Below are 22,860 nucleotides of genomic sequence, written 5' to 3' on the forward strand. Positions count from 1 at the left end.
TGGAAGAACTAAGCAGATATTTGAGAAGAACCTCACAGCAATTTCTTCCAGCTAATCCCTGCCATTATTTTTCCCCTGGCAAAGCTGATATGGTCCATCATTTCCATGAGACAGAAAGCATTTTTTTTACTGCTCACTTCTCAGAAGTCTTAGACACTTGCTTTTAATCATACAGTGTATACTGACATCTGGTGGCATTCAGCAACCAAATCTTCATTAAACAAATATATTTCAGTTTTAAGGAGTCGGCATTCTTACTTTCCCTTAGTTGTGTGCAGAAAAGAATTCCTCTCAGACCACTTCAGACTGGGGATTAGTCTAACACACATGTATGGGACCGGCACGATCCTGGAACTCTTATGAGACACGTACATGGGCACTGACCTCCTGATAAGGAAGGGACTATCAGCCAAGGGACATGGCCATGTTAAAACACTGGTTCCAGTACAAAATGGAGCAAGTGGCATCTTATCATTCCCTCTTCTGAACACAGAGAATTAATGCACTAAATAGGAACGATGCAAAACTACCATGGGTTTTAGCAGCAACAGAGCTACTGTAAAATCTTAGGTAGTAACCCTTCTCTTGTAATTTATTTTATCTTTATTTCAAATTGGAGAAAAAGAAGCAAAATAGCATGCATGAATGGCCAGTGAGATGTATGAAAACCTTGTTTCATGGTAAGTAATAAGTAGCGTGGAATCAGCTGTCATGGTTAAAAGATACTCATGATGTAGCTGTTCCATTAAAATTCGGATTAAAATCATGTTTAGATTTCATTTCCTCCGGTCCTTATCCTGCTTTTGATTAGTTTTAAGAGCAGTTGATGGTCTTGTGATTTGAAGATTTTTCATTTTAAATTTTGTGTACATGGTCTGGAATTTTATGTGAAATTGTGGGTTTGATCTTTGACCTCTGTTTACTACAGTCCTGATTTGCCACTAATTTGATAGCAAGCCATAAGGGCCTACTGTAAACAAGCCGCTCACTTTACATAGCTATGTTTGGCTCTGAAATGAAGAAGAATGTATGGAATATACTTTGGGTACTGTAGCCTCCTAAAGAAATAATAAAAACCACATCACATCACTGCTTAGCTCTCCAGGTAACATTTACATTTGGAGAAAATAAGTTGCATGCCTAATAGAGAGAGAAAATGCAGTTCTTATCCATCTTGGGTTTGTTTGCTTAAAATTATTCTTTAAAGTATTTGAAAGCTCAGGCTGCCTCTTTTGAAGTCAGCGGGAACTGACATTGATTTTAAAAGATCAGGATTAAGCCTAAATTGGTAAGGTCTAAAAGTCAAAAATGAGAATATCCAAAGTCTACAAGTCTCTCACTGATCCATCATCCAGAGAGAAAGGACAAAAGCCTTCTCCAAGGTCTGTAAGGTATGTCTTGATTCCAGGGCTCCTGGGTTTTGTACAGTTGTAGACTGCAAGATGGAAAGCAACTTCCAGTAAGGACTGTAATTGCTAGCATATGAAATAGTACATACTTGCACCATGGTCTTGTAAAGCTGCTGGGGGAAGGGAGATGAAAGCTATTTGTAAAAATCAAGACATATCTTCCACAAGTTGTTCTTTGCTATCCACTACACAGTATTCCCTCCCTGCAACCCACCCCAGGCAGATTCCCTGGCTCACGGGCTCAGTCCTTCAGGTACAGCCTTACACACAGCAACTGACCCAGCAAAAGTCTGCTTGTAGACATTTAACTCAGGAACATGTCTGATCATCCTGCTCAAGCTTAGTATTTTTGGCACTAATCTGGCACTCTGAACAGCAGGTGAAAGCAAGGTCTTCAACTCTCTCCTGTACCACTCAGCAGGGACCATCCATTCCAACACTGAACTTCCCATCACCTGGGCTCTATCCTTACAGTGGAATACCTAAGTGCCCTGGACAAAGGGCTGTTTTCCTATAAGGCCGAGAAGGAAACCATTCCCTCTTTAATCTTCTGGCTTAGGAAGTCTCGGTAACTGACCAGAGCCCAGTAGTCAAGGATGTGGACTCTTCTCAGCTAAGAGTGTGGTTCATTCACCGTGACAAAGTGTAAGCTCAGAGACATGATGGGACATGGGCAAGGAAACATGAAAAACCCTTATTTCCTCTTCAGACACCCAAGTTCACTGAGTATCTGAAATGAAGGGATCCTGGTGCCAGGTCAAGCTCTCTGTGGATGACTTCAGAAGGATAATGCAACTAGAGGTAGGAAATTGCATAATGATTCCATTGGTTTATGTGGTCCCAATATCATACAAGCCAGAGTTCAGGGAGACACACGGATCTAGCACTGTCCCAAATCATCTGAACCTGAGGCTGACAAAGCATCCATTGCAATCACCGAATCCTTGTGACCAAACAAAGGAACATCATCTACTGTTAACAGCAACTGTTGCTCGGCCAAAGAATATCAGATAGGAATACAGTATCCAAGTAAGGGAATCCATGCAATCAACACTCAATATAGTCTGTTGCATCTCCATTGCTCAGAAGTAACCCAATCTGTTAAGAACTTGATGGGTGAATGCAACTTCCCAGGCTGTGTAACCCCTTCTCTTCTACCCAAAAATGACTGGCAAGAAAATGAGAGAAGTCAAAGACTGCCACTTTGCAAATTACTCAGTTTAACCAACCTTGAGATTTTCCAGCAAAGCAACTCAAGCAGCATCTACTCCATATTCACAGGTGCTACGTCTTGCTGTGTGCTACTCAAAGGGAGTGAGTTGCTACTCAGAGGAAGGAACAGTCCTGTCTTGATACTGATGTGGGTTAGCCTCCACAGCTAGACACAAATCTGCACTTCTGTTGCCTTTGTTCAGGTGATCAGACAGATCCCACAATAGCAAGTCAGGTCACCTTTCTGCAGATACTTTCACTAAGGTATTTTTTGAGCTACCCCAGTCTCCCCACAGTACCACAAGGACAATGACTGAAAATACACACAGAGGGAATAGTACATGGTGCTTTCTGCACACATCCCAGTGATGTAACTCTGACCCTGGTGCCAGATCTGCTGTGTTGTTTTGCTAATGTATTGTGGTGCCCACTGAAAACACCTTATATTTCCATGTTTTCAAAGTGGTTATAGTCTATTCTGCCAGCCCAGTTGGCAGGGGACAACCTCGATTTGAAGGACCATCAAACGGAACTAGACTTTAAGCAGAAACTTTCTGCCACTGAAAACTGGAAGTAATGTTCTCAGTTAAAACATCCTGCAGATCCTGTCTTCTGCTTCCACTTTATGGGACATTTCTGCAGGATATTTCAAGCATCAGTTCCAAGGACTTAATACGTTTGTGCCAAACACCCCAGCATCACTTTCAACCTGAAAACAGAAATGCACAAGTATAGGGACTTTTGCACATAGTTGTTTTTTCTAATGAGGGTAGTAACTGAGCAGAAATAGTTTCTAAAATATTCTTTACTTTCTTAATATGGCTGGCTTACAATGTAAAGAAAAGTTAAATTAATCTGAATAATTCAGGGCAGTTATATATGCAAGACAATCAGAGATACTTAATAAATAAAGGATGCCATAAGGGCCCCTGGCATGTTTAGGCAGAGTGGGTATGTCTGGACCCAAGTGTGGAATGATGTGTCACTGCTAGATCAACTTCAGAAGCAATTGAACAAGGGCTTCATACAGACAACATTACCAAAAACCCGTTCCGATAGCTTTCTTATGCAAGAGAAAACCACAGTCACATTGGTATTTTAGGCAGCGAACCAACAAGAATGAAGCAAAACAACAGCAACTGTCCTCAAGAGATATTTTGGGCTGCTCCTCTCCTCCCACTCCCCTTACACTCCTTTTCAATCTCCTACCAGTTTGTGCATTTTTGGCAACAGAGAACCATACTGCGAAGGTCACTGGCAGGCTGGTGGAGACTGCTGCAGCATTTGGCTACCAAAGACAATTTGCCCAGCCTGGGGAAGCATTGACATCTTTGCTCCCCATTTTGAGCTGGGGCAGGAGTGACTGGGTGAAGAAGCATGAGGAACACGAGAACTTTCCTCAGCCCAGCAACCTTTGACAATCGTTACTGCTTTTCCTCTTCACCTCAGGATCTGCTATCCAACAAGTGTAAATTGAGGATGACAAATAAGAACATCAGCCTGGTGTTTCTGCTAAAATGATCCGCCTTGAAGTAGCTGATGTTGACACTTAAATTGTCAGCAGACTTCCAGTTTAGTGCTGGAGTTAGAAGAATGGGTCCGTTCACACTCCCCTCTGAGCTTTTGTTTCAACTCTCTCTAGATGGGGCAAATATCATTGCAGCAGTTTACACTCCAGTTCCACTTTAAAGGGTTTTTTTGCAACCATAATCCAGATTGTCTCAAATTTTTTTTCTTCAATGTAAACTTGGACTGCAGAGAATAATTACACAACACTGTAAAAATAGTCTGCAGCAATTTACATAGCCGTGAAATATTGGAGCTGTTTTTTTCCAGTGTACCTATGTATACATGGCTGCAGCTAATTCCAGTATTTACAGGGGACTCACAGGAGCTGTGATCACAGAAACTGGTATTTCAAGTTAGGCCACACACATGAACAAAACATTTATTGTTAAAAGGCAAGGTTTTGTGTTTTGGGGTGTTATATCATCACCTAACTGAAGTACTATTTTGCCATTTCTGCCTTTTCTATGTCTGGATTCAAATAACATCCTTGTGGCTCAGACATTATTTAGTCAAGTCAGAGAGTGTTAATTTAACTTCAGTTTCTTTCCTGTAATTGTGTGTCCCTTCCATTTTTTGAACAAATTAATCATACTGAGGGGCTGTATCCTCATTTCTCTCTCTGCAGCCAGCTTTGCTGCATTTCTATTAGGGATCATATCTCCTTGCCTGCTGGAAGCCCAGTCCCTAGACTGATATCCTGCATGCTGAGCTGTTCTCTCTTCTCTTGGTCCATATGGTAGGACCACCAGTCCCGCTGGAACTAAGCAATCCATGGAAGTTCTTCTTAAGAGTAGGAGAAAACTCTGTTGCAGCAGAGGGCAGAATAACTTTCTGCTGACCCTTGTCTGCTACAGTAATTGTCATGACTTTGGACATTTTCAAGCCCGGCTAACCAATGGGATGAACAAGTTAGTTCTTCCAAGGTACAGTATGAACTCTCTGGATTTCAAGCAGCTGTATTGTCCAGAGCCTAAAGATTCAGTGTCTTAGTATTTCTTTCTGTGCTTCTCTAGAATTTTACTTCTGTCTCCCATGTAATTCTGCCAAGCTCCTACCTTGTTAGCTCTACTCTGCCTTTAATGACCTTGTTTAGTTTATGTTTTCCCCAGGAGAACTTAAACGATAAAATCAACAATATGAGAATGAACGGATAAAGCCACAGACGGGGAAAAAAAACCCATTGCCTGAAATATCTGCAAATAAACTATTCAGGAAATACTTACAAGAAAACAATACAGGACATAAGTTAGAACTTATGCAACTGACTATATGCCTTTGGGAACAACAACTTCTAAGTCTTGCAATCTAGCAGTGAGGAATTAATAACTGAGCATTAGATTTAGGCACTGATTTGAAGGAGTTAAATTCCCAGGCTGCCTTTTCAGAGCAGGGTGGGGCATTGGAGAAGTCAGAGAGAGAAAAAAAAAGCACCTGAATGCCCTGGGAAGGAGTAGGAAAGGCTCTTGTCAAGCTCCCCTTCCTCTCCTATGCTACAGCTATTCCCCAGCTGAGGGTCTCCTGGTGTACACCTGCAGACGCAGCCCTCGGCTGCAGCCTCGGCTGCACCGGCAATCGCAGCCTCTACACCTGCCTGCACAGTAACCCCTGCCAGCAGCCTATCCCACACCAGGAAGTGAGTGCCACGTCCAGATCCTGTTCGCCTTTCCTCACAGCCACCCATCCCCTGTCACTGGTGTGACAGTGCATGGCATGGCCAGTGGCTGGGGCCTGAGGGCAGGGACATGGGCATCATCCCAGTTACAGAGAGGGCGTCTTGGAATGCATCCTTTGGGGGACCAGGCACCATGAGTGGTCCCCTCTCTGGCCCCTGGTACAGCACACACAAGGTAAGTGCCCACCGTGTAGCACCATAGTGGGGTCCCCTGAAGAGGGCTTGTGGAGAGCAGGACAATAATTTCAGCTTCTCCCCAGCGTCCTGTGAAAAGCACTTGTGTGCTGCTGGCTCTGCTCCCTCTTCACCCTGTTGTTCAGCCTGGCTTCCCCTTCCAAGCAGTCCTTTCTGATTAGGAACCAGGCAGAGAACTGTGCTGTTCTGCACTAGAGCATCACTGGTTTTTGTCATTGGTGTATCTGTCACTGTCAGTGCTGACAATGCATTTAGGCAACTGCAAAAGAGAGACTGAAGTGGCCCCTGAAAACTAGCAAGCTGGAGCATCTGCTAACAATAAAAATGAATTGGAGGTTGATTAAACCCTTTACCTTTTCCCTCCTTTTTGCTTCACAAACTAGAAGGCATGGGAGGATACTCAACATTCTTGTTTTTCTCTGCATGAGAGGCAAACAACTTTCTTACAGAGCAAAGTATTGGTATAAATTGTGCGTAAAATGACTTGCAATTAGCTGCTCTCCTTCCTCTGTGATCAGTCCAGTTGCAGGCGATAGCCTGAGGAAGGTCCCAAAAACTTTCCCCTCTGGATACTGCATTTGCTACTGTGTGAATATCCATAGAGTAGGAGGCATTTTTCAGCCCCATCTTCTCAGAGGGAAGGAAACCTGTGAATTCCTGTGCTCAGGTACCTGGTGCAGCAGGACTCCTGGCTGATGGCTGATGGCAGTGCTTCCCGGGACCAGAGCTGGGACCTCTTATTGCGAGACAAGAATGTGGAGCCAACAGTTTTACTGTGGGTTTATGAGTTAGGGTCCCAAGGCTGTGAGCTTGCAGAGCTGCCAGAGGAAGGCAATAACAGGTGTCCCCCTTGGCATGGGGACACCTGCATGTCAAGGTGGGGTTATTTGTTTGCTTGGAAAACCTCCCAGCCCTGCTCCTGTACTCCTCGGGACTATTGCACAAGGATTGCTGGATTTTAAGCATGGTAGTTTTCTGGGAAGACCTTCATAATTTTTTAGAGCTGCTTGGGTGTTTTTGGGCAAGACTGATTTTTGTTCTTTTATTTACTTGGGTTGTAGCTTTGGAGCAAGTGATGGGTAACTATGGGTCCTGTGTTGATGCCAACCTTAATTTTCCCAATACCCCCATTTTCACATTTTACACTTTTGGAAGCTTCAGAAACTATTTCCTCTTCCCATTCAGTTATACTTGCTGCGATTCAATGGATCAGCCCAGTTTCAGGTCTTCACACAGGGCTCTTTCCCTTCCCCTTTTCTTGAGGCTGTTTGATCCTCTTAGTTTGGTTTGAAGAGGAGCTCTTTGTTTTCTGCCTCTATAAGAGACCATAACTGCACTGGCTCTCATCTGCCTGGAAACATTCCAGGAAAGCTGAGGTGAGTTGCTATTGTGGGAGTATTTTTTAGCCCCTTCAACCCCATGAACAAACAGGAAGTGAAAGAGCGAGATCCCCTTTCAAGAGCTCCTAGACCTGAGGGGCTTGGTATGGCTATCAGTCGCAGTTGCCTACTGCCATGTGATTATCAGAGACATCCACACAGGATCAGCAGATCTGATACATTAATTGGGAAAATCCATAGCACTAGAGTGCCCTTAACTGATGTCTGTAAACTAGCAGCTCCCTGGAAAAAGTTAAAATGCCTGTGTCCATGTGGCTATGTAGTATAATGCCCTTCTGTGCTGGCATTACATTTCTTTGTCGTTTTTTTAATGGGGGTTATTCTCCTGCCAGGTCCCTGATCAGGCTAATTGGTGCTAACTGTTGACATAAGGGTAGAAGTGGGAACACATGGTCGTGGGGAAAAAAGGGTGGAGGTAGGATTTCTCCTCAGTATCAGCGTCGATATAGTTCTGTTGATGGTGCTTGAGGAACCACATCTCTGAAATCAGCAGTGCAGGAGCCTGTGCTCCCACAGCTCACACTCTCCCTGTGTATGCATTGTATGTTATGGGACATGAATGTGTTTAATGGTGCAGTAAAATCTGATGAAATATATACTTTGTTACCTGAAGTATTTCCTGGCAAACTATTATTGTAATATTTTTTGTGTCTGCTGAAGTAATGAATGTAAGAGGCCACAACATGTGGACTTTGTCTGCTTAATAGAAACTGTATGTAATTGCCTCAGTGTAATATTTTATTATTTCCCTCAAGACTTCTCAAAGGTTTTTTATTTATTTCCAATATTGTTGTTTATGGACAAAAACAATTTGCAAGATTAATTGAGATTATTACCTACACTATTGATCTTGGTTTGCCTTTGTATCAGAGAGGGAGAAAATAGCTGGGCGAGAATAGTCGTTGAGAGCTCAGATGTAATAGAATCACAGAATGTTTTGGGTTGGAAGGGACCTTATAGGCCATCTAGTTCCAACCCCCCTACCATGGGCAGGGACAATTTCCACTAGACCAGGTTGCTCAGAGCCCCATAATACCTCTTCTGTAACTCAGCACTTCATATGTGTGTTGTGTGTAGACACTGTGTGTAGTTGTTTGAGAGCAGAAGCTGAGGCCGGAGATAGGAAGATATTTCACTTCTGCCTCTTTTTCCTCCTTAGGCTGGGTCTTAATAAACTTGGAATTATTACTGGCTGCCCAGTCACCTTGAAAATTGTTTTATTTTGTGGGTTGTATTAATAAATCATTTCCAGTCTGTATTTAGAGGTTGAAAATGTTGACAGTTCCTTTAGATGGATTTGTGGCCTCTTGTCCCATGATAATATATCACAGCCTGTCATGGGCCATACATGCAGGTGGTGAGTGTGTGCTGCCAGGAAACCTGATCCTTTGTGTGGTCTCACCAGTGGGCAGTGGTAGCTGCTAGCAGGTGTGATGAGAAATCCCACAGATTAAGCACATCCTTGCAGAGGTATTTCTATGCTGCCTTCTGTCATATACATGAAATGTAGATTTTGCATGAAGTGCCACAATTAAGATTTTTTACACATTCTGTTCAAGAAGAAAGTCTACAGTGCTTCCACTCAGCCCTCTTTACTAGGGGCTTGATGCCTAGTGCCCCTGAGCCTCAGCATGGTAAGAGCATGATTTGATCCTGTTTTCTTTCAGTGGCAGCACAGTCGCTGCTGGTACTTTTGATGCCATAGGAGTTCCTTCACCTGTGCTATGAGGCACCTAATACAGGAGGGCAAGGGTGCCTGTCTCCATGAAGAGGAAGATTATCTCTCCTTTTGCCTTGGCTGAAGGAGCACCCCAGAAACTGTGAAGTTCTCTTGAGCTGGCACTGCCACCAGAGAAAAGTGTTATCATGGCACATCCCTACAAATGTTCATCAGAATATTTTAAACACTTTAACAATGACATTTCCAAACACGGTTTTCAATTAGGAGAAGCTCTAGAGAAAGTCAAGGTGTCCATGGGAAGTGTGGGTGGGAGTCAAAAGGGCAGCATGGCCACAGCACATGTGGGTTTCAGTCAGGACATCTATCTTGTGCAAGAAGGAAGAGAAAGGCTATTAAAGGTGAAGGCAAACCATCCCAGTTTCTTTTCCACTTCAAGTGTTTTGTAGGGTTTTTTAATGCTATTTTCTCAGTCTCTGTAGTGTACCTCATACTCCAGTCTGCTCTCTGATGCACTGCAGATGTCAGCTGTTTCAGATTAATCATTAAACCAGTCCCCAAGCATGGGGAAAGTAGAGACAAACATGTTCTCTCTCAGCTTTTTGCTGCTGTACTCCTCTGTGAAAACTGTGGTGAAAAGTTTTTCCTATTCAACATCACCCCCCAGTTCCTTATTCTAAACCTGTTCACTGAAAGCAAACAAAGGTATCAAAACAATGACTCCATTTCATCGTGTTGTCCTTTACCTATCAGATTTCAGAGTTCATGCAGTTTCAGTTTCCTTTATCTTATTGCAGAACGTGTATGGGAGAAGATGCATATTGTTTCCTATGTATTAGGGAAATGTATGTTATTTTCAGTCCTTATAAATCAAATTTAAGAAGATGACTTTTTTCATCCTTTCAGAAACAACTTTTTTGAATCTCTCATAGGGGAATTCAAAACTCAAAGCTTATATAATGAAGCACAGAATCACAGAATGGGTAAGGTTGGAAGGGACCACTGGAGGTCGTGTCATTCAACTTCCCTGCTCAACTCCCCTAGAGCACTTTACTCGGGATTGTGTCCAGATGACTTTTGAATATCTCTAGAGATGGTGACTCCACAACTTCTCTGGGCAGCTGTTTCAGTGTTCTGTCACTCTCACAGTAAAAAAGTTTTTCCTCATGTTCAGATAGAATCTCCTGTGTTCCAGTTTCTGCCCACTGCAGCACAAGGCATGAAAAAGCATTGCATGGTCTTCCGGTGTTGTTCTGCTGTTGAGAATCCAGTGGCTTTCCATGGTTAGTCCCCATTTAATTAGTTTCTGCCAGAAAAGAATTTGTGGCTTTGGGTTATAAATGCAGGACTGTCAACTAGGCCAGCTTGCACTCAAGCTTTCAGGCTCTGCCAGAGCTGTAGGTCTGATGTGCTGGGAGTTGTGTTCTGATTAGCTGCAGTGTGACCAAGAAGCTGGATGAGAAGGTAAAACAAAACACTTGTTAGAAAGGATCACCCACATCTTTTTTTACAACCTCATACTTCCATTCTGCCTTGCTGAACATCAACTGCCCCTGCAGATGTAAAGATCACATGTCTAGTCTGAAATGAGCATGCAGCTTAGATAAACTGCAGCCTCCCAGTTAAAGGAAGGTTAGCTGCTGCATCGTAACTTACTCATTACTCAGAGTTAGGGGATATAAGCATAGGAGAGTGTTACCCCTTGCCTGTCCCCTTGCATGGTACTACAAGCATGTCTGTATCATCATGGCTCTCAAATTCCTTAGGGAAATGTATGGGTTTTTCCATCAACCACTGCAAGCAGAGTGGGAGTAAACCATGGATTTGTTTATACCTCTGAATATAGAGGAGGCTGGACATGGAGCACCAGGCCAGGAACAGATACCCTAGGTGGGAAAGTAGCCCAAAAACTGGAGGCAGTATGCAGCTTTATAAGCCAGCCTGAGGAGTGACCTGCTTATCTGGTTTCCGCCAGGTGATTCTGTGCATCCCAAAACAGAATTTTCTAGTGCATGTTGTTGGCAGGCCTCTACCACCCAGCTTGTGTTAATCCTACGAAGCCTGGAAGGAGTCAGGTGCCTCTGGCAGTTTCCCTACTAAGCCCAGCATGGTGCTGGGCAGTAGAAACAGCAAACCAACCCAGCTCCACATTTTGAGCTTGGGGCACACAGACTTAAAGCAAATGCTGATGATAGGAGAGCTCATACTCCATCTATTCTGAACACTCTCCTCTCTTCAGCATTGCTGGCAGACTTGCCTGCATGAGTGTTTCCTAGCCTGACAGACAACAGAAGCTGGTGAAGAAAGCCCCTTTATTTAAGCTGATGGCTCAAAATTCATTTTGAAGCAGTCTTAGTGGCTCCTCCTGGACACCTCATCCAGGGATTGGAAACAAATGCTCTTGCAGGGCTGGGGCTGTGCTGAGCATCAGCTATAGCTCATCTGAGTGTCTGTTCCCTGATTCTCACTGGGCTATTTTCCCCAAATCCCAGGCTGTTTTCAATGCTTCCCTTCCCAGCAGCTGCTATGGTACAATGAGTTTTCATTCTTTTTCTGAGGATCTTAAAGAACATATGTATTTGATTTTTTCCTTTTTTTTTATTTTTTGTTGATGATTGAGGTGACAGTGAGTTAAACAGGAGCTTTGTAATTACACTAATCTCTTTTAAGAGGTTTGAGAATGTTAATTAGGAAATTTTTAGGCAATAAGGAACGTTACAGTACTTGTAATTTTCAGAAAGTGGGGTGCAGAAAACAAATGCAGAGAAACTTGAGTCATTAGTTACGCATTTCCTACCTGGTACAGAATTTAGTTTTGTTTTGGACTACTTCAAAATGTTATTTTATTAAAAGACTGGGGCATAGTGCAGGCTATATCTGGTATCCAGCTTAGGCACTGACTAGAGGGCTTAAAACATAGGCACTGCTCTACAGCCCAGTAATCCAGTGTGACAGAATCAGATTTAATATGGAGCCAGCAGAGCAGGGTGAGTTCTCCTCTTCTCTTAGTCAGCACTGAATAGGAAAAGCTAGGCATGGGATGAATCTGAATCCCTCCAAGGCTGCTTTGGAGGTGCCTGGCTCAGTGTAGTGCTTTGCTCTCCCACTCTCCAACTTCTAGACTACTCTCCAAGCAATGGACTTTAAATTAAATTGGTTGTGGCTATTGTATTGCTTTTGGTGTCTCACAGCCTTCTCTGTGACTTGCAAGGTGATGTAGGATGAATGTCTGGCTCCTCATGCTAACACCTGTCTGCTCCTAAGATTTCATGAAGTTGCTATGTGGATCTAGGACATCACTGTCAGCCAAAGCAGTGGTGTTGCTCCCACCCTGAATCTGTGCTTCTTCTGCTTCATTTGCACGAGCACTCATTTGACTCCTTGATGAGGTAGTTTGTCAGGTAAATTGACTCATTGATATAACGTTTAAAATAAAACTTGTCCTGCTTGTAAAATCTCACCTATAATACTGGCCCCTTATGATTTTGTGATCCAAAGACTTCGATGCTCTTTGAAACTTTAAGTATGATCTTGTCTTCCTATGCTCTTGAAGTCTGCTTTGGGCATCGAAAAAAAAGAGATGTCTGAATCTTATCCTTGCTTGTCTCCAGCAGTCTGCTGGATCTGATCAACTCCTGTTTGAAGGAATCAAAAGAACCCAAATTACTCAAGTAGAAATTTGACCAAACTCAAAAACAGGCAAGGCTTTAGGAAGATGGAAACACAGCAGACTGTGCACTTTAGTCATAAGGGAGGTGAGGACTTTTGGCTAACTGGAGACTGCAGTTACTCTGTTTGGAGTTTTGATGACATGTATAAACTGTTATGCTTGTGTTTACAATGTCGCCACAAACTGTCCCAGGAGAATAGCATTCGTTAATGTGAGCAGTTGGGAGATATGCTTTCCATTCTTTGACTACTACGGACTTCGAAACATATGGCCAGCAGCTTCAAAGGACAGCCAGTTGGTGTGTGAATCAACACCAGGCCTGGAGCAGAGCTCTTAAGAAATATGACAGTGATATTTGCAGTATGCTTGAAAGTAAATAGTCAATATCAAACTAAACAGATATGTACTGCCTAAATTGAGGTTATAACAGTATAACTTTATTCTCCTCAATGTCCATGATTGATTTATGTCATTTAGGATGGAGGCTTTGGCCTCATTTGGTGATATGAACTGTTTTGCCCATAATGGGGAAACTAGAGAGATTATGGAACTATGATAAAAATCATGGAACTGTTGGAGTTTAACTCTTGAATGAAGCACACAGTGATTCTCTGGTTAATGAGACTCCCCTTCATTAAAGTGACTCCCCTTTGTATCCTGCTGTGTTTCACAGAAACACCTCTGTAATGGCAGAGGCTTATGGTGAATGGAAGGTCTGGACTGTGATGAGGAAATCCCTCTACACATGGAAGAAATGACTCAGAGCAAATACTGACTCCTTGGGCAGGGCTTCTTCATGGTGGCTGAGGTGAAGTAGTAACATAGAAGTACATATCTTCTTGTGGACAAACCTACCTCTTGCTGACCTCTAATTCCCTACAACCAAATCAGCTTCATTAAAGCTAAAATCTCCACCAGAGTCCTAGATAACATGTCTGATGACTTAACTGTCATCCTGCTCAAACCAAAGTAATTTTGCCAGCTGATATGGATTGCACTTGAAGCCTTTTTCTTCAACAACCAAGAATATCTCCAGTGGAAAAAGGTTCCTGTGAAAACCAACCAAAATATGGGGTTTATGTACATAACAGACTTGTATCAAGATATTTAACTCCCGCTTGAAACTTAGTTTAATTTTTTGAGGCTCCTGATGGAATATCAGGATAGTGACTCCAATTACTTTGCTCTGTGACTCTAACCTACTATTTCTTAATGTTTCTCTTCCATTTTTATGTTTTTTTTTTCCTGTTTTTTTTTTTCCTGCTTTGGAATTTTCACAAGGTTCTTGTGTTTATTGACTTCTAATTACATTATTCTCTTTCCTTTGTTTCTCACTCTTTCAGTGACAGTCTTTTGCTCCCTGCAGTGACTAAAGCACCATGAACATTATCATTGCATGTCTGTGTTATTATGCAGCAATGACTCAGTTGTTGTGTCAAGATGACTGAGAGCAAAGCTTGTAGTGTTGTAGAAGTTTCAGTCAAACAAATAATATCAGCTTTCGTCTGGTCAGGACTCTGGCTCCTTCTCTTGTCTATTGTACTGGCTTTGGTCAGAGATAATTTTCTTCAGAGTAACTTATATAGTGTTATGTTTTGGATTGGTGATGAAGAAAGTATTGATAGCAATTGGGATGTTTTAATTATTGCTGAACAGTTCTTGCACAGCACTGAGGAGTTTTTTGTTTCTCATACTGCCCCAATGAGTAGGCTGGGGATGCATAAGAAGTTGGTAGGGGACACAGGGGATAGTTGACCCCAACTGACCAAAGAAATATTCCATACCATATGGTGTCACGCTCAGCATACAAAGCAGGTAAAAGGGGAACATTTGGAGCGATGGTGTTGTTCTTCCTAGGTAACTCTTACCCATGATGGAGCCCTGCTTTCCTAGAAATGGCTGAACACTTGTATACCGATGGGAAGCAGTGAATGAATTCCTGGTATTGCTTTGCTTGCACTTGCAGCTTTTGCTTTATCTATCAAATTGTCTCTGTCTCAACCCATGAGTTTTTTTGGCTTTCACCTTTCTGATGCTCTCCCCCATTTTGCCGGAGAAGTGGCTCCAGCTGTGTGGATCTGAGCTGCTGGCTGGAGTTAAATCACAACGACTATACATCAGAGACTGCCAGGACAAACTAAAGAGCACGGTTTAAAAAACATACATTTGAGAGATGATAGCATCTGACTCATTAAAATGAGTGCTTAGTTCTCCTTCATGTTTTTAATTGCTGAAAAGCAATTTATCTTCATGGCCCCATTTCTGCAGTAATCCCTGTCAAGAAAAGCTTTATAACCATTGTATCCTATACTAACACTAAAATACCAGAAAGAAACCCAGAAAGTTCTATATTGGAGAATCCACATAAGATACAGTTGCTGAAAGAACTATAATACTCAAAACTGGGGAAAAAACTCTTGCCGCCTTGTTATCTCTTTAAGTAGAACAGAGTATAAAAAGATGTTAAAGGTACCTAGAAGGGATTATTCAGCTACACTGCTCTTAGTTTTCTCTAGCAGAAGGCAACTATGAAGTAGATGTTTTGGACTCTTGTGAACTAGATACCTACTCTTCGTGTCAGCCCTCACCATGAAGTGTAAAATGCTAACCAATATTTTAAACCAGGTTACAGTTTGTAGAGAAAAGTCAAAGCGTACGTCTGTAATGTGTCACAGGGAGAGAACTAAGCAAACATTAGTCCACTGTCTATATCTGGGGCCCCTGCAAGAAACTTGCATGTGAGGCCATTTCTTTAAAGAGTTTATTTGTTATTCCCAGATTCGCATCTTACAGTTTTGAACATAAATATCTGCAAATTAAAAACATTCAGTTAGTTGCGTGGTTTTGTGTGTATGCACCCATCTATATATGTCTGAATATTTTAGAGAGTGCAAGACCTCTTGTTTTTAAATCATCACTGATAATCTAGCAGTTGTTTATATTTAAATGAATAATGCTGCTAAGCAGAAGGTTCTGCCTTCTGGAGTCCAGTCATTTTTGTTGCATTAGGAACTATCTGTAAATGATTAACACACTCTGTGGAAATGAAACTAGGAGAGCCAAGTGCATGAGGTGCAGGAAGGAAAGCAAGGCACTACTGTAGAGCAGCCCTCCTCTGCAGGAACAGCAGGCTGGAACAACCTTTGGGCTGCCCATTCCCCTGCTGTAAAATCAAGTAATTCTTTTAACAGATGGACCAAACTTCATTTTAAAAGCAGTCAGGTCTTTTCTTTTTTCCCTCCCCTGTTGTAACTACTGTTAGAAGCAATTCTGAAATACCACTGGCTTGGAAACATTGTCATTCCCAGCCTGCATATATGACACCGGAGTTCAACAGCTGAGCATGATCACTCAGGTTGTGATGTGGAAAAGTGTTTTCTGTGCACTTCAAAGGAAGGGTTAGTTACAGCTAACATAAGATTAATTGAGTCAGGATGGGAGACAAGCCTGTCTTTGTTGGAAAGTGATGCTGGAGAGGTGCATGCTGGAAGAGGCATGCTATTCCTCTCATGAGCTCCACTCAGCTGGTAAAGGGAGATTTTTATATAAAAATTCTTTTGAGGATTTGGTAAATAATGTTTTAAGCTGACTACATTTCTGTCAAGGTTTTGTGTTTCTGATTTAAATGGAATCAGAAATAGCTCGTTCATTCTTCAGCAAGACTTGTACTACAATAAGAAGAGGAAATGAGTGCTCTCTGCTTGATTTGGAAGCACGTTTGTGTGTACATGCAGAGTGAGGTATTTCTTCAACAGTACTTGCTGTGCCTTGCCCTGCCTGATGTAACACTTAACAGCATTATTTACTCAGTTATTCAGACAGCTCCCTTTTGAGCTTGCCTGTCTTTCTGAGCACAGACAGAGCTCTTAGGACAGGAACTGTTACACGCAGCTTCCTGTAAGCCTTGTGTCCCCTCCTTGGCTCTCAATGTAGGGGTCCAGGGAGCCACATGAAGCAAGGATACAAGCAGCACAGCCTCTCAATGTGAGCCAGACTCTGGGGATTAATATACCTAGGCTTTGAGTAGTCTGGCTTGAACCTTCCCTTGTACACGAGGAATTAGACAGGGTCAAACAAGAATATCCAGAAAGCCTGCTGCTGGGCAGCAATAGAAGAGTATCCCTGAGCCAACTGGCCATTTTGTGGAAGAAGCTGGTGAGGTAGTGCTGGCTTGCCTCCTTGTTTCTCCTGTGGGACCTGGAAACTGGCAAAAGTTTATAACACTATTCTTATTTTTCCTGGTATGTAATTTTTGTAGTTGCCATGGAGATGGTATGTGATGATACTTGAGAAGAATCTTTCTATTAAGATGTTACTGGCTGTGATTGACATTTTTATACAGTCACTTGAGAGGTTTTTATTTGTGTTCTAGCAGACAGTATTTAAAAACATGAAATGGCCTTTGATTATGCAGCAAAATATCCCAGAAACTAAAGTGTCCCAAAGTATCACAGGCTATTCACAGGAACAGTGGAAAATCCGTTCTATCCTTTCCCCATTTTCCTATTTAGTTCTAATTTTGAGATTTCTTTCTTGAGAATAAGAAAATGACATTTAGGAGTTGAGAGGTTTGGGTTTAACTCTTCAAAAAGAAAAAAAACCCTACTTATAATGCTCTCTTACAACTACCTGAAAGTAGGTTGTAGTGAAGTGGGTGATGGTCTCGTCTCTGTAGTAACGAGAATGGCCTCAAGAAAGAAGAAATGACCTCAAGTTTCATCAGGGAAGGTTTAAATAGTACAGTAGGAGAAATGTCTTCACAGAAGAGGTTCTGAAGCATTGTAACAGTCTGCCCAGGAAAGAGGTTGAGTCACCATCCCTGAACATGTTTAAAAGACGTGTAGATGTGGTGCTTAGGGATATGGTTTAGTGGTGGACTCGGTAGTGCTAGATTAATGGTTGGACTCTAGAGGTCTTTTCCATCTAAATGACTCTATGATTCTATGCTTGTTAACATGATAGTGGATGGATATGTTCATATACAATCCTAGTTAGCATATCCTAAAGTTACTTTAGTTACTCTATTTCACAATTCATATTCTTCAGCTAGGTTTGTTATCCACTGTGGATATTAATTGAAGTAATCAGACTGATGAATATAAATAGGGTCTCATGAAAATAATTAAAGCATAGAGATAAGTGGAAGGGTCTCACTTCCATAGTTGCTTTATCCCCTCAAGTACTCACACCATTTCAAAACTTAACAGGCTCTTATTCCAACCTTTACAGTCTGTGTCTTTTATGGAAAAAGATGTATTTTAAATTTGTAAGATAAGGAAAGGTAAAACCTAATAAAGATAAGTATGCTGTAATATTAATGGGAGAGAAACTTTATCTACTATGGTCTGCAATCCAGACCAGCAACTTGTGTAAAACCTACAAACTGTCTTGTCTTTACTCAAATTTATCGTGACTTAATTACTAAGTATACTCTCTCTGTTCCTAACAGACATGATGACAAATGTTGTAATTCTTTCTTTCTTGTATATTGGACAATGTTCTTTTATGTCACAACGAAGAAATCAAGTGTATTTTCATTTCATGTTCCCACACTGGTAATTGCCCTTTTATTTCAGCTGTCCTTCAGTACTTCATATGGACCTGAACCCCTATATGAGTACATGAATTGCACTATGAAAACCATTGAAACAAAGACCTTATTTTCTTTATACATCTGTAAAGTGCTGAGTACAGCCAGAGCTCTGTGAATAATAATAGCTAAATGATAAGCCTCTTTCAATCCCACATGGTAGCCCTTTGAAAAATACTGTTTTTGTTAAGGACTCTGAACGCCCTTTGCTTCAGAGTTAACTCATAATTGGAAGTTTAGAAGGCATTCCCCTGCCTCCTCTTTTTTTTTTTTTAAATAAGATCCATTGAGATCTGACAAAATCCTAATTACTGGAAATGAATGCTTCTGAAACAGTATATGTCATTAAATTTGTTGGGAACACCATTAGATCACAAATAAATGGAGAAATCAAGAAAAGTAGAAGGAGCAGGTTTTTTCTGCTCATCAGTTCAGTTTATAGGCATAGCAAGTTTTCATAAATAATGGCATATACCTTTTATTCAATGCAAATTAAGTTCATTTTTCCAAGTTTTCATTTCACAGACCTGGCAACTGCAGTTTGATGTGCTTTAGGAAAACATACATGTAATATAGATAAATTGCGTTTCACTGTATAACTGAATCTCCGATGCAGATTTTAGTCTACAAGGGATAAATTTATTAGAATTAGTGCCAAAAATATAGATTTCATGCTGACTTTCGTTTGCCTTAAACCCTTTACTTTACTTCGACAATAAATAGTGACTTTGCACGTAAGATGTCATTTTAAAATACTGTCAGAATGATGTGAAAAGGTGCTATGGTAAATAAGCATCAGATCCTGCCTGAGTGCTCAAAGCAGGACCATATCCAGCAATGTGCCGCTCTGCCACTCACTTCTCTGGAGTAGCAATGTGCTACCACTGCACTTGGCAAATGGATTTCTACTGACCAACTGTTCAAACCTCCCTTCCCCACACCTGGGCTTGCACTAGAGCTTCGTGCAGCTGAGATGTGGGATGCCAGGTGAGTGCTGAGGGTGCCTTGCTCAAGCTGAATTTGCCATTTCTTGAACTTGTTCCCCCAGCAGCCCCTGTACAGGTCGATGTCACCACTGGCAAACCACGCAGGGTCACAAGCCTTGCTGTGGCTTGTGAATTTTAATGTTAATTTTAGTGTTAAACATTGGCAGGTGAAGTATAAAGAACATAATGCTAATGGGGTATATTTTGGGAGGATTATTTCAGGTGCTTAAATGAGGCAGTGAGGGAGTGGGGGACCAGAGGTAGGCGTTCCTCAAGCCTGTTTTGCCACCAAGGAAAATGTTGGCAGATTCACAACCTCAGTCCATGGTCTGTGCACTCAAGGATTATCTAGAAAGGACTGTAAAGCGGGCAGGTGACTTTCATGGCTTGTTCCAAAACATACTAAGGTGAAGGAAATAAAAAAAATAGTGATTTTTAGTTTCTGGAAAGCTTAAGACTGTGACAAGACTCATGTATTTGGAAGCACTGGAAGAATGTGTCAATAGTTTGAAATCTGGGATCTGACAAAGTGGCCTGTATACTCAGGCAGATGTTTCAGTGATGAAGAAACTTACCTTTTACAGTTTTGAATATTTAAGACTCTTTCTTGTAGAAGTCCTTAGCTGATTGAAGTAGTACCATGGCTCTGAAGTTGTGTCTGCAACTGAATTCCCCAGCTGGAGTTTGTCTCAAGACTTACGTGTGGAAAATTCTGCAGTACTGTGGATGGCATCACAACGGATATCACAACTGGAAACTCAGAGAATATGTTTATTACTTATAAAACTGGCTGTTCCACCAGTCCTTTAGCCTCTGAAGGATGTTAAATGGCAGACACTGCACAAATAATGAAACCTTTCAGAGGACAAGGTGGGAACAGAAGGGCTATGGTGGCCTTCAGAGTAATACAGCAACGTTTTTAGTTTGATACGGTGATCTATCTTCTGTTGCAGGTCGTCTTTCATTCATGCATGGTTTTACTAGCCTGAGATATGCCATCCTATTTTTCCTCTTCTCTTTGAGCACTGCTGTATGTGATATCTCTTGTGCAATAGAAATTGCCTGCTGATTTAAGATTCACTCTGATTTGTGATGTTTGCAATGTAATTTTCCTCTTTACTGCATTTTTTGTTCCCATTGTTTTATTTAATATAGGCCTGTCTGAGTATGAACCTGTGCAAGACAGTTTTGCCCTGCTGTAGCTGCATAGTGTTACTGTACTTTCATCTCATCTCCCTGACTGGATCCATGTGATATTTGACCTCCTTAGGGCATCATACTCTGCTTTTAATCTTTAGGGGTCTGTCCAACCCTGGGTTTGAAAGTATGGTTCTATTGCCATACTAACCAGAGCTCATTAGCACCTGTCAGCCTGGAGCAGGCAGCGCAGTATATATGCCAACAGCAAGGCTCAGGTGAAACATGTGGTCATTGCAATAAAGTGACCTGAGCCATGAGGGAAGGTTTTGAGCCCAGACTGCCGCTGTGCATTTGCCTTGATAATACACATGCACTGTTTTTCCTTGTGTCCAGAGCAGAAGGTTGCTAAAGTTAGGCACAAGGGAGTGTCACAGGGTAATGATTTTAAACTAGAATAAGGTAGATTTAGCCTAGATATAAGGAACAAGCTTTTTACAAGGAGGGTGGAAAGGCATTGGAACAGCTTGCCCAGAGAAATTGTGGATGCTCCATCCCTGGAAGTGTTCAAGGCCAGGTTGGATGGGCCTTTGAGCAACCTGGTGCAGTGGAAGGTGTCTCTGCCTATAACAGGGTGGTTGGAATTAAATTATATTTAAGGTCCCTTCCAACCCAAAACATTCTGTGATTCTATGTTTCTCTAAGAAGAGAACTGACTTTTATGAGATGGTTCCAGTTGAGACATAGGCTGGTCATCATGTTAGAAATCTTATGTGTCCCAAAAGGATATGTGAGCCAAGCTCACAGGTACCTGATGAAGCAACCACTGTGGTGCAAAAGTAGTTGCTGTTCTGGGGAGTTCCACATGGGGGAACACATGGGGGTGTTCCAACACCCATGATGCAGGGTGTTGGAAGACATTGCTGGAGACCCAGTCCATGCAGTGTGTAAAGCCATGAAAGAGGCATTTGATTCACAGCCTCTGGAGGCACATACTCAGGTCATCATCAGTACTTGTACATGGATCTGATTTCACACAGTTTTTTAGATTGCAGAGAGAGCACAGAGCCTCGTCCTCTGCTCACCAGCTGCATGCAAATTTTACCTTCCACCTTGGGTAGATACCCTCTTTCGGGCTGTCTCAAGATCAACTGTGTTTCCTTGCTGGGTTTCTGGCTACCTCCTGAGTCCTATGCAGTGTTTGTGACCCCCAGCTGAAAAGCGGGAGGAAGGAGCTGCAAGGCGTTATCCAGAGACGCAGCCATAAGGACAGGATCAGCCACTGGAACAAAAAGAGTTGCAGAGAGGCTGTGCTCTCTGCTGGGAGTAATGGGGATGTAGTACAATTAATGATGTGAAAGCAATAAAATGATGGGGTAAATGAGGTGGCAGTTTCTGTTTTCTATTCCCTGCTGTCTCCCTTTTCTTAAACACTTAATGACAAGGCTGACAAGGCCACTTCTCCGCCTCCTCACAAGGGAGCATGTTGTCATTTAAAAAGAACAAGACTTTGGGAGCAAGAAAACAATTTCAATTTAACTGCTGTTTTTTGAAGCTGCTATGGGTGCAGGATGAAGTGGTTAAACTTTGCGCAAGATCAGTGTTCAAGATTCGATGCTACAGCATCAAGGCCAAAGGAAGGAGAACCCATCCCTCTGCTCCGCCTGTGTGGTGTCCATGTGACACCATTTCCTCAGTGTGGAAGGAGGCTGCAAGGCAGCTTATGTCCTAGTTAGTGCCTGATCTCAGCAGAGATGTCTGTGCTGACGCATGCTGAGATGTCTTGTCACACTCTCCCCACTGGTTCCAGTGAGGTGTATTTCTAGAGCATGGAAAATGCACTGGCGCGAGAGCCCAGGAAACACTGCTGGAACATCCACTGGAGGAGGGGGGGGGCAGGAAGAGGATACAAGATGGAAAAGACATGGGCTAAACTCTTGAGTAATGCTTTTTGTACATAGGCTGTGGCACTGATGCTGTAATAGCAGAGGGAGCCCTCTCACCTCCTGTATTCTCCACTCTGCATCCCCTTGTACCCATCAGTCACACCTGGCTGCACCTTGGCTGACACCTGGCAGTCAGCCAAGCATTTCACTCAGAGCAGTTCTGTTGTCTGCTTCTCCTTCTAAGTCACTACAGAAACGTAGGGGATGGAAATGGTTGGATTCTGCTGTATCTCTTAAGTAAGAACATTACAGTTGATTTGTAATAAAGATGTGTTTCTTCACAGTTTTGGGGGTGCTTTTTCTTTGTCTGGGAATAATCTAGCCACAAAAATTATCCCTCCTCCAAGCGTTTACTGGACCACATGTTGCTCTTTATAAATGTTGAGGGGCAACAGT

The 22,860-nt window shown here is 42.2% G+C and overlaps 1 protein-coding gene across 1 annotated transcript in view; it reads left to right on the forward strand.

The window, feature by feature from the left end:
- The first annotated feature begins 5,932 nt into the window (after positions 1 to 5,932).
- NIPAL2 (NIPA like domain containing 2) overlaps positions 5,933 to 22,860 on the forward strand; it is a 47,131-nt gene continuing 30,203 nt past the window's right edge. Inside the window, exon 1 of the mRNA XM_008924046.2 lies at positions 5,933 to 6,037. Coding sequence (XP_008922294.2) covers positions 5,933 to 6,037 — 105 coding nt within the window. The remainder of the gene's footprint in view (positions 6,038 to 22,860) is intronic.

This window comes from Manacus vitellinus, unplaced genomic scaffold (assembly GCF_001715985.3).
Source record: "Manacus vitellinus isolate BGI_N305 unplaced genomic scaffold, ASM171598v3 scaffold_1_pilon, whole genome shotgun sequence".
Taxonomy (NCBI): domain Eukaryota; kingdom Metazoa; phylum Chordata; class Aves; order Passeriformes; family Pipridae; genus Manacus; species Manacus vitellinus.